General features: G+C 38.7%; 1 protein-coding gene across 7 annotated transcripts in view; it reads right to left on the bottom strand.

The window, feature by feature from the left end:
* Positions 1-5,373: 5,373 nt before the first annotated feature.
* mef2aa (myocyte enhancer factor 2aa) overlaps positions 5,374-15,329 on the bottom strand; it is a 59,490-nt gene continuing 49,534 nt past the window's right edge. For 5 of the 7 annotated variants that reach the window (XM_010784861.1, XM_010784863.1, XM_010784862.1 and 2 more), the window contains 5 exons: positions 12,436-12,620; positions 11,000-11,023; positions 9,474-9,594; positions 9,193-9,316; positions 5,374-8,997 (listed from right to left, as the gene is read on the bottom strand). In XM_010784861.1, the coding sequence (XP_010783163.1) occupies positions 8,661-8,997; positions 9,193-9,316; positions 9,474-9,594; positions 11,000-11,023; positions 12,436-12,620 (791 nt within the window). In that variant the 3' untranslated portion in view covers positions 5,374-8,660. The remainder of the gene's footprint in view (positions 8,998-9,192; positions 9,317-9,473; positions 9,595-10,999; positions 11,024-12,435; positions 12,621-15,329) is intronic. The other 2 variants (XM_010784866.1, XM_010784865.1) reach the window with 1 other exon arrangement.

The following is a 15,329-nucleotide window of genomic DNA, read 5'->3' as shown; positions in this document are numbered from 1 at the left end:
CAGGAGGGAAAAGAGCTGCGGATTGCGATTTGTAAAACGTGTTCAGCTGACATTTCTCGAGGGGGTGTAACTGCAAAGACTTTCACCACTTCGGGATTACTCCACCACTTGAAATCAAAACACCCGGACAAATATGCGGAGTAAGATCAAATCACAAGCACTGACAGCGAGAGACTGTTCAGCGCTGCCTCTCATGTGCTTGATGAGAAGAGGAACAGACTTATGGCTGATAAAGCAGAGAAGCTATGTTCATTAAAAAGAACCTCCCACTTTTCCTTAATAAGTAGACAAGTCTGGCTTATCATAAGCTTATCTAGTTCTACATGTCTACTCTATACCCACTTTCCTGAACAATTTTCATTGTGAGTTATAATTCACCATCTCAGGTTATCATTAGGGGGAAATGACAGCAGCAGTGTTCAATATATTGTACTTTCGGTATCTAAATGATACAATGTTGTTTACATTGCTCATGAGGACAGACAGCCTTATTTGCAGATTCTTGAAATTGTAATTTAATTTGTAATTGATTGTGGATTTTGTATCCAGTTTTCACTTTATGTATCTTTATACAATGTTTACTACTTTGCTTATGAGGACAGAAAGCCTTATTTACAGATTCTTGACATTCAATTGTAATTTCATTTGTAAATAGTTACATTCATGTGGATTTATCCAGTTTGCACATTTGTATGCATGCACTTATAGGTGCATTTGTTGTTGTTGAAGGCCTGGCTGTTACAGTCTTTATTTACACTATTTTGTTGTAGGCCTACTGGCCTAGATGTTTATGTAGTTTTAAAGCACCTTGGCTTTGTTCTGAATTCACTTTGTTGTAGTTATCCTACTGAGAAAAGAAAATGCACTTGACTTGGAATTAATGGACTGTATGCATTCAAAAGTGCTGAATAAATGTTTTATGGACCCATAATAGTGATTATTAGTTAAGTTAAGTTAAGTTAAGTTAATTTTTGCCATAATCATGTCTTTTTCCATAATCAGGCAGCTGAACAACATTGGTAAAAAATGTATACATTATAATATATATTTCTATTAATCATTTTCGGCCTTTCGGCATTCGGTTTTCGGCCAACTGTTTCCTATTTTCGGTATCGGTTTCGGCCAAGAATTTCCCATTTGGTGCACCCCTACTAAAAATAATATTTTCCCATTTTTTTCTTCCTTAGCTTAACACTTTTATTCAAATAAAATATCAAAAAGGCTCTTTATTACTGTAGAGGGGACTTTAGGTCAAGAAGTATCAACACAATGTCAGATTAAGCACTTTCAAGGATTTGTCAGCATACACAAACAATGCTTTTATCTAAACTACAATAAATCAGCAAAACAAAGGTGAGAGGCTATCTTACCAATAGTGCTGAGGCCTGATATCTGATAACATAAACATTTCTGAATAAACTACTTTACCCAAGTAATACTACATTGCAGTATAATAATAACAAGTACTATACCTGCTCAGTCGACCACTGCCGTACAGCTTGAAAAACCAACACACTGAATCAATCTCCACCGAGAGCAACAACACATTTGTAAGGAGGCAGCACAACCATCCCAACTATGAGGTCGAAGAGGAAGTACTTCAGGCAATACAACCTGTAGTCAGTGTCCTTTTCTTCTTCAGGAGAATTTTGAAGGCAGCTGATTGGTGGAGAGGCAAAACATGGTAAAACCAGCCATACCTGTCACACAAGGACAAGTTTCAACGACTATGAGAATGACAAAGTCTAGGGATGAGTCCTACCCAAGTCTTTTTGTGGTGGGTAATAGAGCATTACTTCTATTATGTGGGATCAGAAAAAAAATAAATGATACAATGACACAGTTGGATGACATTAAATGCACACTGAAGAACCGAAACTATGCTAAAACAGTCGAGCTAACAGTAGACTAAGTTTTACAGACTGTTTATTCCCTTCCTGTGAATCTGTTTATTGTTGATTTTAATATGTATTTGCATTTCTGGGGCTTTTGTCTGTTTCAAGTTTGACATGCCTTACACTTCCTCTAATATGTATTCTCTTAAGGCTCCAAGTATTTGAGAAAAACTCTTAATTCCATAATCTATGCTAATTCTACAATACAACTGGCCTTCTTATCTGTCCAAAACGCTCCCAAAATACTGTTGATGGATTCTACAACATGACTGAGGCATATGAAATGTTGGCTATCTGTTCGTCTTATCTCATGTCTGATCTTCAGCGCGAATCTGGCAGTCAGTGGCCGCCTTGTCATACCAAACTCAAACTATTTCACACAGCCCTATATTTGTTTACAGTGGAACATGGTTTAGCCTAAGCTCGTCGAGAGTGAGCATTTGTGTTTGCAAAGTATAAAGTATAGCTTTCTGTCCACACATGGAAGCTAATGCAACAGACCCACTGGTGTTCACTCCCTCTCTCTCTCCATGTCTGTGCCTAACAGTAGAGAATATATGACAACAGATGTGTTTGAGTCTGGACTGAGTCTTGTTCAATATTTGCTGACGTCTTAAGGAGATCAGGCCCACATGAAAGAACCCTAACTTGGCTCCCAGTTGAAAGGCAGGGCTGGGGATCTGAACAGGGCAAGCCCCTATGGCAGGTGGCCTGTCGCCCTCCTTCTCACACAACTCAAACAGCCTAAAACCCTGCTTGGTTACTCTACACATGCACACTGGACCGGCTCCAGCCTGCAGCACAGCTGGTCCGATGGAGGGGAAGCCAAGAACATGCACTGGGGACAAATATACTGAGTGATGCACATGGAAGCCTTCTCACTGAACACAACCATGAATGAAAGATTGAACTTGTCAACTACACAGTTAACCTCAAACCCCTGTTTGTTTCTCACTTCTTTGTTTTGCTGCTCAATTTAATTTAGTTATTTGAGTAGCAAATCTCACAGGTCCTTTATTCTATCATGCAAATATTTAACGACTCAATCAAACTGTTAATAATTAATTTAATTGTTTTCTGTTTTATTTTTTTATTCTTCTTGTTTGGGTCCTGAGGGGACCCTAGTCAATATCACCCAAATCCGTCTATGCCGTTTTTAACTATCTGGGTCATTCCAGAGTTGGAGGATATTTCATGTCCTCCATATTAAAAATCTAATAATCCATGCTCAAAAAGCTAAAACATGCACTTGTTGTGTTAAACATACTTGTATTGAGACAAAATGTATATAAAGTTGTAGAAATAAGTGGTTTCAAAATATTATTTACATTTTCAAATAGCTCTCGAACACCCCCTAAAATTGCCTTTTGCTCTTGTCCCCGCTTCTTGGTGACCAACTTGCATGTCAAATATAACATTTAAAATAGGGATTTTATTTACTTTTGTTGGTATTATTCTATTGATATATGTCTCTTGTAATGGTAAAATCAATTTGTTAAATCATAAACATGTTTTAAATAACAGTAATTTTGCACAGAAGGTGTGTCCCTCAACATGCGTTCAACCCTGTTACCCAAACCTTTTTAGATTGGCAGAGGAAGTGAAAAAACTGTAAAACAGATGACACAGAGGAAGCGACATCAGTAAGGCATGTGCTAGTGCCATGGGTAGACCAAAACCAGCGCCATATAGATAGTCTATACGGCGCTGGCCAAAACTAAGTCCTCTCTTTTATTTTTCATATTTTTTACAATCTTTTCAGTCTTAAAAGAGTGTGGCACTCTAACCAACTCAACCCTGTTACTCATATTATCAGAATAAAGCATATTAATTTCAAAGTTATCTTTCTTTCATTAAATATCCAAGTTTGTCCTTGCCTTGAAAGTAGCATTACATGCTACATCTAGCAATAATTCCTGAGGTTAAAGCTCAAATTAGCATTGATTTTCAACCTTGTTACTATAATTAGGAGTAACAGGGAGTAACAGGGGTAATTCTTCATTGGAAAATATACATTTGATGCCTTAGCTGGGCAAATCACTTTTTTTATGGTTTATTATCTGTTTTTCCTAAATACATTAAAACAAACTATAAAATAAAAGGTTCATTTTTCAAAAATGTTGGTGTCTAAATTGTCCTCCAATTCTGGAATGACTATTGATTTCATGTCAGTGTTCAGTTGAGGATTAAGCAAACATTGCAGTAAAAGCCTGATTACTTAACATCAAGCGTTAAAGAGATTTAACTAATGTATAGCGTCAACTAGACAGTGATATAAGTTAGCTAAGCATCATATTTTAATGAACATTCGCGATGTTGCTCATCTTTAATTTCAACATATTTTAAATTACTTTACGTCTAGTTTTACGTTACTCAGCCAACGGATAGTGAAGATAAATGTGTTGTTAGCTTAGTAACCTGTATTATAGTTCATGTTGTAGACTAATGTTGTTGTGAGGTGTTAGCGTCAGTGGTTAACCAATTTACCTTAACTGTGTAATGCTGTGTTACAGTTCCTCCTGCTGGAGATACTATGGAAATACACGAGGTCCCCTTTTAAAACTGTTCGATGTGAAACAGTTTATGTTTGATTTGTGTAAGTATCCATAGTATACGTGAAGCCCACAAAGAAGCTAAAAAAAAGCACAAATCCTGATTCAGCACTGTTAAAGTTATTTCAAAATCAGCTGAAGACACAGAGGTGGAAGAAGTAGATCTTGTACTCCAGTAAAAGTAAAGTACCAGAGTGTAGCAATACTCAGTAACAAGTAAACATCCTGCAATCAAAATGTAACTCAAGTAAAAGTACAAATGTATTAGCATAAAATTATACTTAAAGTACCAAAAGTACTCATTGTATGATTGGTTTTTATTACAATGATGAATTAAAGTGTTTATCAAAACTGGTAAAGGTGCAGCCATTTGTAATTACTTGGTGTGCTGCAAGGTAGCTTGTGAATTTACTCCAGGTGTAACTAAAGTCTTATTTAGGTTTTGTTTTATATTTCATATCATCTATCCAAATCTACAAAATAAGTAAAAGTATTAAACGTATAAATGTAGTGGAGTAAAAGTACACGATTTACCTCTGAATTGTAGTGGAGTAGAAGTACAAAGTAGCAGACAATTGAAATACTCAAGTAAAGTAGAAGTAGCTCAAAGTTGTAATGATTTAACATTGTAGTACTTTAAGATCTGAGAACCTCTCCCACCACTGGCTGCCATACTGCATGCACCGTTTATTCAGCATGTGTAAAATTAGTTGGATATCAGCAGCATTATTTTTAAATAAACATTATCAATCTGGTGATTTCAATAAGAATAAGAATGTTTTAACATTAAGTCAGTGAGATAAACACCTTACCGTGCAGTTTGTATAACTGTATGTATGATAGACCATGGAAGCAGCCTCAGTGTACCAGCTACTGCATGCAGTGAATGAGATGCAATCTTGGCAAGATTCAAAGATGAATAGACATTGAGTTCAGACTGAGCATACACTGAGGTGTTTAATAAAGTTGACAGTTGGTACTGTTTGGAACTTCACAGGAGAACAAATTCTATGTAAGAGTTGTTTACTTCATTTTATACAGAATAAGAGAGATAACCTAAATTACACATTAAAAGCCAATATTTGTACTTTTGTGAAGAATACAAATTTTGTACAACAATATCTAGCATAGTATCTTAATTGTTTAAGAAAAAGTTCACTTGAATATTTATTGTATGATGAAAATAAAATAACACATTCAAGGGAAAGAAAATGTAGATTAACTTAAAATCTCTTTCGATTTTTGAAACAAATAATTTCATTATTGGCAACAAAGTCCAGCTTGTGCCGCCAAACGGTCTGAGCATTCAAACCGAAAACAGCTTTTTTTGTTAAGTGAACTATCAACTACAAACACTTACCAAACACGTAGTTCTGTTTATAAAAGCCATGAAGCGAAGCAGTGTACTCTTACACAGCAAAGTGAAGAAAGTCTTCTACAAAGGTTCATCGATTACCCTTTCTTTTCACATTCATTATTTGTGCACAATTTGGACATGGACCAAAAGAGCAAAGTGTATCACGATGCATTCACTGTGCATTTTCTTGTGTGGGTCTTTTGTAAGAAGAGGCAGGTCTGGTCAAGTTTGAATGATATCTGCATTGTGTGTGTTTTTTTTACAGAGAGATAATAAAATAAAAATGATATATATCATTCTCTTTGGGATAAGGCATTTCCTCACTGTGCATATAGTTAGACAAACTACAAAATTCCCTGATATGTGATCAAGTGCTAAAGTATGTGCTCAGCTACGAGGTGATGCTGCCGAGAGAGGCAGACTATTTTTGTTGTTGTGGTCGTTTATTATTGCTATTTTCACCTGCTTTGTTAAACTAGATTACATAATGGATTACTATACATTATGAAATGTATATCTACCAATGTATATGAACATGAAGAGATTGCCCCGGGGTATCCAAATCAATCATTTAATTAAATGTATTATATGTAACTGGTAGTACTGCTGTGGCACTTCAGGATAAGAGGCTAACAGTCAATCTATAAATGTGCTTCTTCCTGATGCTTTGTGGACTAAATGCCACCTGTAATGACATCATAATCTGTATATGTCGTGTGAATTGGGGCGTAAACTGCATAGATCAGTACTTTTTTTATATTGAGAACTACCATGGAGCTGATGATGGGGCGGAGAGACCGCAGAAACACACAAGATATGTCACGGTGAATGCAGAGCGATGCCTTTCGCATACAGCAAACTTCTCATACAAATGTGTGCATCCAGCAGTGAGATTGGAGTCAATGGCAACCTGTTATCATGAATTAGCTGCTGTATTATTTGTGTGTAATGATGATGGAGAAGAAAACAAGTCACAGCCCCTTTCCCTCCCCCCCCCCCTCTGTCACGGACTCAGCATCAATACACCTTACGCATAAATGACTTCAATGCCTTCAGATTTTCACTCTTCTGGCTCCTAAGGTTCCTAAGCCTAAAGTAGTACTAGTAATAGGGCATTGATAAAAGGTACCATTTTTGGGGCCAATTAGGGAAACACACAAGGGTTTTTGTACATAATCATGACTGACTGCGATATTTACAACCACATATGAACACAGGCTAATCACTTTTGGGTGAAGTTCAACAGCCATGTTTATGTCTTCTGCTTGGGCCAATAACAGGATAGTGGAAAGGAATTGGGAGATGGCATGTATTACTGTTGAGCTACATGCAATAACAATAGATTATTCTTCAATGTGGGGCAGGGACCTTGGGTTTGAATGTTGGCAGTGTATTCAGCAGCTGCTGGTATACAACTACAATAGGAGGGAAGAAAAAAAAAACTATTTCCCCTAGCTTTGTGATTATCCTTTACAAATCTGAAAATAGTGGAACTTCAATCTCACAGCATTGTTACAACAATGTCTATAGGACAAACAGTCATCACTAATAAAGAGAGAAAAAACAATTGGCCATCTGGAACCAAAACACACAGGAGGCTATGTGGATAATTCAATTTAGAGGAAATTACAGTAAAAGGAACATAATAGCAAATATTGACCAGTGAATGATCTACTTCTTAAGGGTCTACTCTTGTAAACTTGGCTGTAATCCACAAAAATATACTTTTCTTGAAAACGGTGATCATACAGTACATTCAGCACGTACTCACACCCTGGTGATATATATTAAAGTCGCTATTTACACAACAAAAGAAAAGGTTTGGCTCAAATTATCCATTTTACAAACAGAACAGCAAATGTTCATGGCTTTAGATATCAATTCAAGATCTTGTTTACACGACTTTACACTGTTTGCAATAAAGCACAATAAAAAATAAAACTATGATGAAAGAGATGGTGTGTTTGAGTGAATTGTTAGGAAACCGTAGCAACTGTACAAAACGACACAAAAGAACAGCTTTGGCTTATATTACTGATGAACTGTTACATAAATGTGTTGATTTTTGCACCAGTTCAACTGGACAGGTTCGCATTATCTTAATTGCACATTTATATAACCTACTCTTTTCAACTGTCAATTTAAAAATGAATAATATGTCATTATTGCAATTCATTTTGATGCTCTTTTGTTTTTACCTCCAACAGTATTGTTTCATTTATTAACTAAGGTTGTCTCAACTGTTGTTAACTGTGTGGTGAAAAGTCCTGTATAGTCTTAATTAACTCGTGGTCTCTGTACCCCTTATCGAATGAATCAATAAATTACAAGAGGCCACTTGAGATAAAAGGTCTTCTGTGGTTACAGCATGATTTTAAAAGATAGTTCTTGCATTGAACATCATATGTACGGGTCCTTAGCCTGAAAGCAACACAACTTTCTCTGATTGTTTGCAACTTGCGAGCACAACAGCAATACAGCAACTACATGTAAGTGTCTGACTAGACCAGTGCTTACAATAATCTACCGCCTATTGTTTAACAATTTTTCTTTTTAACATCTTCCTTCTGCAAACATCATCTGAATTGCACCAAGTACCTGTTATCACCTGCCTGTGCATGTAATTCAGTCCAGCTAACTGAGATCGTTTTTAATCCTACTGTATCAGTTTGTGAATTTACTTTAGATATGTCCTGACACATTTTATAACATTTGCCACTCAGTCTTACAAATTGAAAGGAGTTGAATAATAGTATCATAATAATAGCACTAGGACCCTTGCTCTTTCTTTTATCCCCATGTCTAACCCCTCCCGCTCTCTGACTGGCTGGTGACTGGAGGCGTGATAGGGGCTCTTTATGTCACCCATGTGTCCATGCGCAGGCGCTTGACCGAGGGGCCCTCCCTGTCCTCGGAGCCAGCAGGGGGCCTGCCCAGCCCCAGTGGGGAGTGGAAGTCTTGCCGGTGGTCCTCACGGTCGCTGCCGTCGTAGGAGCTACAGGAGGAGCTGAGGCTGTCGGCGGGTGAACGTCCCAGGACTTCCTGTCGGCTGGACCCTTGCTGCTGCTGCTGAAGGGGGAAGCCAGATGGGGTGACACGCTCCCGGGGCGGCGAAATGGGCTCGGATTTGATGTTCAAGCTCTGGCTGGTGTTGATAGAGAGGTTGGAGCCGTGAGGTAGGTGACCTCCACCACTACAGAGAAGATAAGCATGACATTTTGTGTTCAGAATAAAAATGAGACAACAAATGTGAGGCACAGCACTGTGGAGAGCCAGGAATATGTAGATGTGTGATTCAGCATGATATCACAGAGCACAGTGGGTGTTGCATTTATGCGAGGGCGTCTGGAGAGTGTGCCTTTGTTTGGACGTGTGTTATGTTACTCACACCAAAGAATTAAGAGCTGCCTGGCCCAGTTGATGCTGTTGCCATGCCGACATGGAGCCCAGTGAGAGCCCAGGAGAGCTGAAGCCCTGTAGGGAGGAGATCTCCGCACTGCTCAGGGAGAACTCTGTGAAAACAAAAGCAGCCACACACACAGTGAGAACTCATTTCAGATACAACACCATGTGCCTCTGTGAAAAGAGCAAGAACCAACAGTGTGTTGTGCAAACAGCGCGGCTGAGCCCGTTCTTTTCAGTCTGAGAGGAGAGCCAGGACGGACTCACCAGCAGGGTTGTAGGAGGTGGGCATGCCCGAGTAGAGCAGGCCCTGGGGGGGCAAGCTGGGGGTGGTGACAGACACCACCGGAGTTGCCAGCTGCTGGGAGCTGTTTATCCTCTGGTTGTTCTACACACAAAAAACACAAAAAACAGCATAAGCCCAAATTCTACCGCTAAAAATTCCTAACTCTTATACTAAGAATTGGACATATTTTATTATCATTGAAGACATTTAATTGAGATCCTTTGTAAAAATACATATCGTTGTAAATAAGGTTATTGGGGTAATAACAAGTGTGACCACTAGATGGTGGTGTAGCTTTGTGGATGTCTGATCCTTCTGATTCACTCCTCACCATATTTTTCCAAATATGTCAGCAAAAGATACATATTTCATGTGGTGAACAGGGATTGTCATATAGTCATTCAGATATAGTTTATTAAATATATGTTTGCAACAAACTGCAGATAAACTTGTTATTTTGTCAACAACAAAAAAGGGCTTTACAATACATACAACATTTAAAAAAATCATTAATCAGAAATATGAATTGTGTCACATCAAGAATCAACATGCAGCAACAGGCAAAACTAATTATAAATCCCATTTCCTACAATCTTTTTAATGAAATGTACTTTGTTAGACCTGAAAAAAGGATGCTGTTAAAGTGCGAGCAACATTCCACAGCATCTCTATTGCCTTGTGACAAGACATTAAGAATGAGGCAAAGTAAGTGAGTCAAGTGATTAGTTTTACAATCCAACAAACATCTCTTAACTGAGCGGCAGAGAAATGATTCTTCCAGAGAGACGTACAGTACAGCTTCAGTGTTTTTTTTAAGTGCAGTGACCGACATGCAGTCCACTCAAACACACCTACACAGCACTGTGTGGTCATGCAGCAAACTACGCTGTGAGCTACAGATGCAGACACTCCAACTCCACTAATCAAAAGCAGACGTAGCTTCGAACAATACTGTAACAAATCCTCAGAGTACAATGTGCAGCTGCCAGCGGTTACGTTTGAAGCAGCATTGCATCAGGATCGAGTTGATGGCTTCCTTGCATTGTTCCAACACTCTCCAGCCAGATGACTTCACCAAACCCTAAGTATCTCACAGCATGATGTCATTTAAGATGATGTAATCTTCCTTTCCTTAGAAAAAATATGAAATGATTTTGGTTTGTTACCCAACACTTATAACTTGCAAACCCCTTCAGATTGTGGCTACACTATAATAGTTAAAACATGTAACATTATTTGCGCTACGCTTTCCCTTTCCTTTTCTCTCAAACTCCTGGAGGCGACTAACATTGACGTGTTGGCAATGGGGGAGCCAATTCAACAGGCTGAGGCAATTTTCACAGGCCGACCCAAAACATGCAGTGACAAAAAAAAAATGTAAACGTATTATTTCTGGCAGTTCAGAGAGCCAATCTCCTTTTGGAGCACTGCATTCAGTCTTGCTTGTGTGATTTCCTGGAGCATGTTCAAATATCAGCCATTTGCCCAGGCATTTGTCAAAACTCACCAAATCCATTTCCTCCTCCTCCGACTGCCCTCAACAGAAGAGAAGAAGAGAGGCGAGGTTACAGAAAAAAGCACCTGGAAATCGCTCTGGAAAATAGCAACGGCTATGTAGATTTTACAGTAAAAGGGACATTACGGAATTTAAAAGAGTGGATGACTTCTGCAGTCATTTTGAATTCCGACATTTTATGTCCGTTGTTTTATTCTTAACTGAACCATACTTTCCAAGGCATTGGCCAGAATGTAACCTGTCTTGATCTTGTGATAATGAAAAAGAAGATGCAGACAAATTCCGAACAGAATTAAGAACAGAGAGTAAATAATTGTTATATATTGACCGACACTAACATAACTCTGAATGTGAAACTGCAATCATCTCATAGTCATCAGAAATGACATGAAGTAACTTCACTGGTACCAAAACTGACTGCATGATACTTAGCAGAGTATTTCAAATCCTCTCTTTCCTGAGAGAGCAACCAGCGGCCCATCTTCCATCTTCTTTGTGCTGTGGGACGTACTGCGACCAGGCCGGGTCTGTCTTAATATCCACACTCAATCAATAGCGGCAGGAAGACACGACAAGGGCGACAAGATATTATCTGGCTCACACCCTGGGCCCCTGATTAAGTCTTCATCTACACTCTGTCACACTGAGATGTGATTAATTTAATACCATTATGGCCTAATGACAGGCTGTCTGCAGACCTGCCACAGCCTCTACCACTCCAACAGAGCCTTTCTCCCACCACCGCCTAACCTGTTTCAGACCTCTTACAACACTTCCTGTCCTGCTCCGCTGATTCCACATGCCGACATGGTAACACACAGTTGTTTAAAAACTGCTCCAGGCTATGTTCTGCAAAAGGAGGAGCACCCACAGTAACCCTTGGTTTATTTACCAAACACAATCATTTTCCTGGAGTGGCTCCTGTTGCTGACAACATCAGCAACTCGCAATGTTGAAAATAGAATATGTGCTGGCCACAGGCTGAAAAAATCCCCCATGTAATATTTTTTGCTTCATGTAGATTTATGACCAGGAGAATTTAGAGAGAGTTTAGCCTCAGGTGTTCGCTGTGGTCAGAGCTCTCTGCACCTTCATTAATATAATTAGAGAAAGCCTCTTAAATGTGAATAATTGAGTGCGAGTTATGACACCTGGGCTGCAGATTCTTGGCTCTGCCCACATGTTAATAGAGGGAGTATGCAGCACAATAATAGCGCTGCACAATGAGTCCCAGTTGGCAGATAAACACAGTCTTTTGCATGCTATATCGATGTGATAATGTCAAAAATAGTTGTGGCAAAATCCCAGCAAGATTGTTCTATGAAAGTCTGGATGGCACTGAACAAAGCTCTGGTCTGCCCTGCAGCAGAGGTACTTAAAGACCCTTTAGCTGGTGATGCTTGTGTGCAGTGGAGTGCTGTACTCACCAGTGGGGGCATCATCCCTTTGCTAGACGGAGGGATAACAACCCTAAGGTCTGGCTTACGGCCTCCCATTCCCATGTTCCCTCCGGGGGGTGGTGGAGACTTGGTGGGCATGACTTTACCCAGGCCATTGCCGCTGGGTGAGCTGTGGATGCCCGGAGAGCCCCTGGAGTTCACAAAACCGTTCCCTGCAGAGGTGCACAGCAACAGAAACACATCATCAAACCACAGACTGTGACTGACAACACTCCCAGTCATCAAGAAAGCTCTCACACAGCGCTGTTTCGCAGCCTGCTGCAGCACGCAGCGTTAAGTGTTTCCAACCCTCTGGGAAGTTTTAATAGACTTGGATAATTATCCTGCACATTTACAAAAATAAAATGTCCATTTCAAAATTGATGAGCCTTTTATTTTTATTGTGAATGATTAAATCAAAGTCAATTCTTTCTTCATCTTGGGATGAGGAGCAGTTCACTGACAAATGTACTGTGACTGCTTAAAAGAAATAGATGAAGCCATTACAGTTGAATAAAAAAACAGTAAAAGATCGCTTGATGTTGTTTTTGTACATGGTGCACACAAACAATAGCAAAGTGTTACAATCTTCCTTCCACATTCACACCTAAATGTTGGTGGCATGTCATTGTCATTAGTCATTTCCTTTTTCTTTTTTTTTAAGTGTCACACTCGCTGGACAACCATCCCCTTGACAGGGTAAAAATGATACACACCGTAACATATACCGTATGTTTTATATTTTGTAAAACAATATAGATATATTTTTTAAATACTCTGCATTTGGCTTATTCTAAATTATATGAAATGTATCTCCAGAATACCAGCACAAAGAAAATCTGCTTCTACACAGTATGTGTCTAAGTACATTTGCGACAAACCTGACACATTTGAGAAAAGAATGAATGATAAAGAAAAATAATTCATTCAAAAAACACATCTACAGTGGCAAAAATTAAACTGTAAACTAGTTTCATATAGTATTATGTATTATAAAAAAATTAAAAACCAATACATTTTCCATATCTTTTTCCTCACCTTCAGTACCCTTTTATAAATTGCAACAAACTGTATGACTCATTTGAACAACATAGATGTTGCAAACTTTATTAAAGCACTGAAATGTTGTGAAAAAATAAGTGAGCAAAAGTGATGTGTGCTTGACATTGATATTTAATTTATATCATCTGATCTGAGTTAACGTTTCAACCATAAACCTTTACTATAAATACATGTCGAAATCCTGTGAACAAGGGGAAGAAAGAATAAATGGTGTTCAGCACTGCATCAACAGATCAGTAGCACTTCAACATGTTGACTCTATTGTGTTCAGTGTATCCCAGTGAAACACAGTGTGTGCACAATGAGTAGGCTCTTGTGTATGAACATAATGGAACAATAGCCCCTCTGACTGCAGATAAGGACAGTAACAATTCAGGGTCAAATAAACAGTTATGAAGCCCACAATTGTATCTTACAGCTGAATCAACAGTATACAAGCAGCTATCAACGTCAGTTCTGGCTTTGATCATACAACACTTGGCTGCAGCAAGAACACAATGTTTACAGAATTAGCTGAGTAAATATCCAAGGCCCTAAAAAGAGCAAACCTGATTAAAAGCAGTGAAGATGTCATTCAGTGTGAATTATATATTAGCACAAATAGACTTTCATGTGAAGGAATTGGTTGCAGCTTTGCAAGTGAAAATGTTCTGATAAAAATCACTGATGCTCCGATTGCCAATTTTGGGGCCGATCGCCGGAATCAATATCGGCCGATACCGATCGCCGATCCGATCGAGTGGGCGGGGCCTATGGGGATCTTCCATTTAAAGTTATGTTTACAGCTCAGTTAATGGGGCTCATTCACTGGCGCTTGCACGAACAACAACCAACATAATTATTACATTCAAATTAAGTACATTATTCAAGTTTACATTAACTTTGGATAATAACACGGGAGAAATGAGCGGAAGCGCTCTCTTTTCCTCTCTCCCCCTCTCTCTCTCATGCGGTCGGCATTTTTAGAGAGCACCGATCGATCGGCAGAGTGAGTATCGGTCGATATCGATTGGCGGCCGATCGATCGGAGAATCCCTAAAAATCAGTGAGCTGTGTGATGATAGTGTACTTTTAACAGAGATTCTGAGGAAAATATTAAAGAGTGTCATAGCAGAAAAAAACACAGTTACAACGTATGGCATTATTAACAAAGGCTTAAAAATGAAAAAGGCATCAAGTTGGTCACTAATAATTGGCCCATTCCACTTCAAAACACCATTGTATATCGAACAACAAAGATATAGCCTATAACACATCCCTATTACTTTATATTGTTGTACCTGAAATGAACATATACTTTATTGCCAAGAAAAGTAAAAGGCTTTGAGTGTACCCTGAAAAGGGGCTTTTTCCCTTCTCTTTTGTGTCATTTAGACAATAGCGGCTTCCTGGCTATCTATTTATTCAATCAAATACACTTGTGTCAGCTTCCCACTAGCATTGTTTATTGTCCTTTATACTGTTTTTCCAAAGAAATGTTACTATAATAGAGGCAAGGGTAATAAATGCCTTCAGTGGTCCTCAAAAGCACATCTAAAATATGAATTCGTTAAGAAAAGCTGTTGCTGTTGCAATTATAACATATATTGGTATAAAATGTATGACTGCATTTCTTTTTCATTCAAACTGTTTCTGTTACCATTTCAAGATATCTTTGTTCACTTGTATACCAACATATGCTGGGATGATAACAACTTGACACATTGCTAGACAGACAGAAGCTCAGTGTGGTGTTCACTGCCTTTGTTAATGTTGGGTTAACCAACCTGAGTTGCATTTGTTGTAACTTCCTCTGATTATGACTTCAGATGTCTGATGAT

Source organism: Notothenia coriiceps, unplaced genomic scaffold (genome assembly GCF_000735185.1).
Source record: "Notothenia coriiceps isolate Sejong01 unplaced genomic scaffold, NC01 NC01_scaffold00026612, whole genome shotgun sequence".
NCBI lineage: Eukaryota > Metazoa > Chordata > Actinopteri > Perciformes > Nototheniidae > Notothenia > Notothenia coriiceps.
The sequence above is the reverse complement of the archived record's forward strand: the minus strand, read 5'-3'. Positions and strand labels throughout refer to the sequence as shown.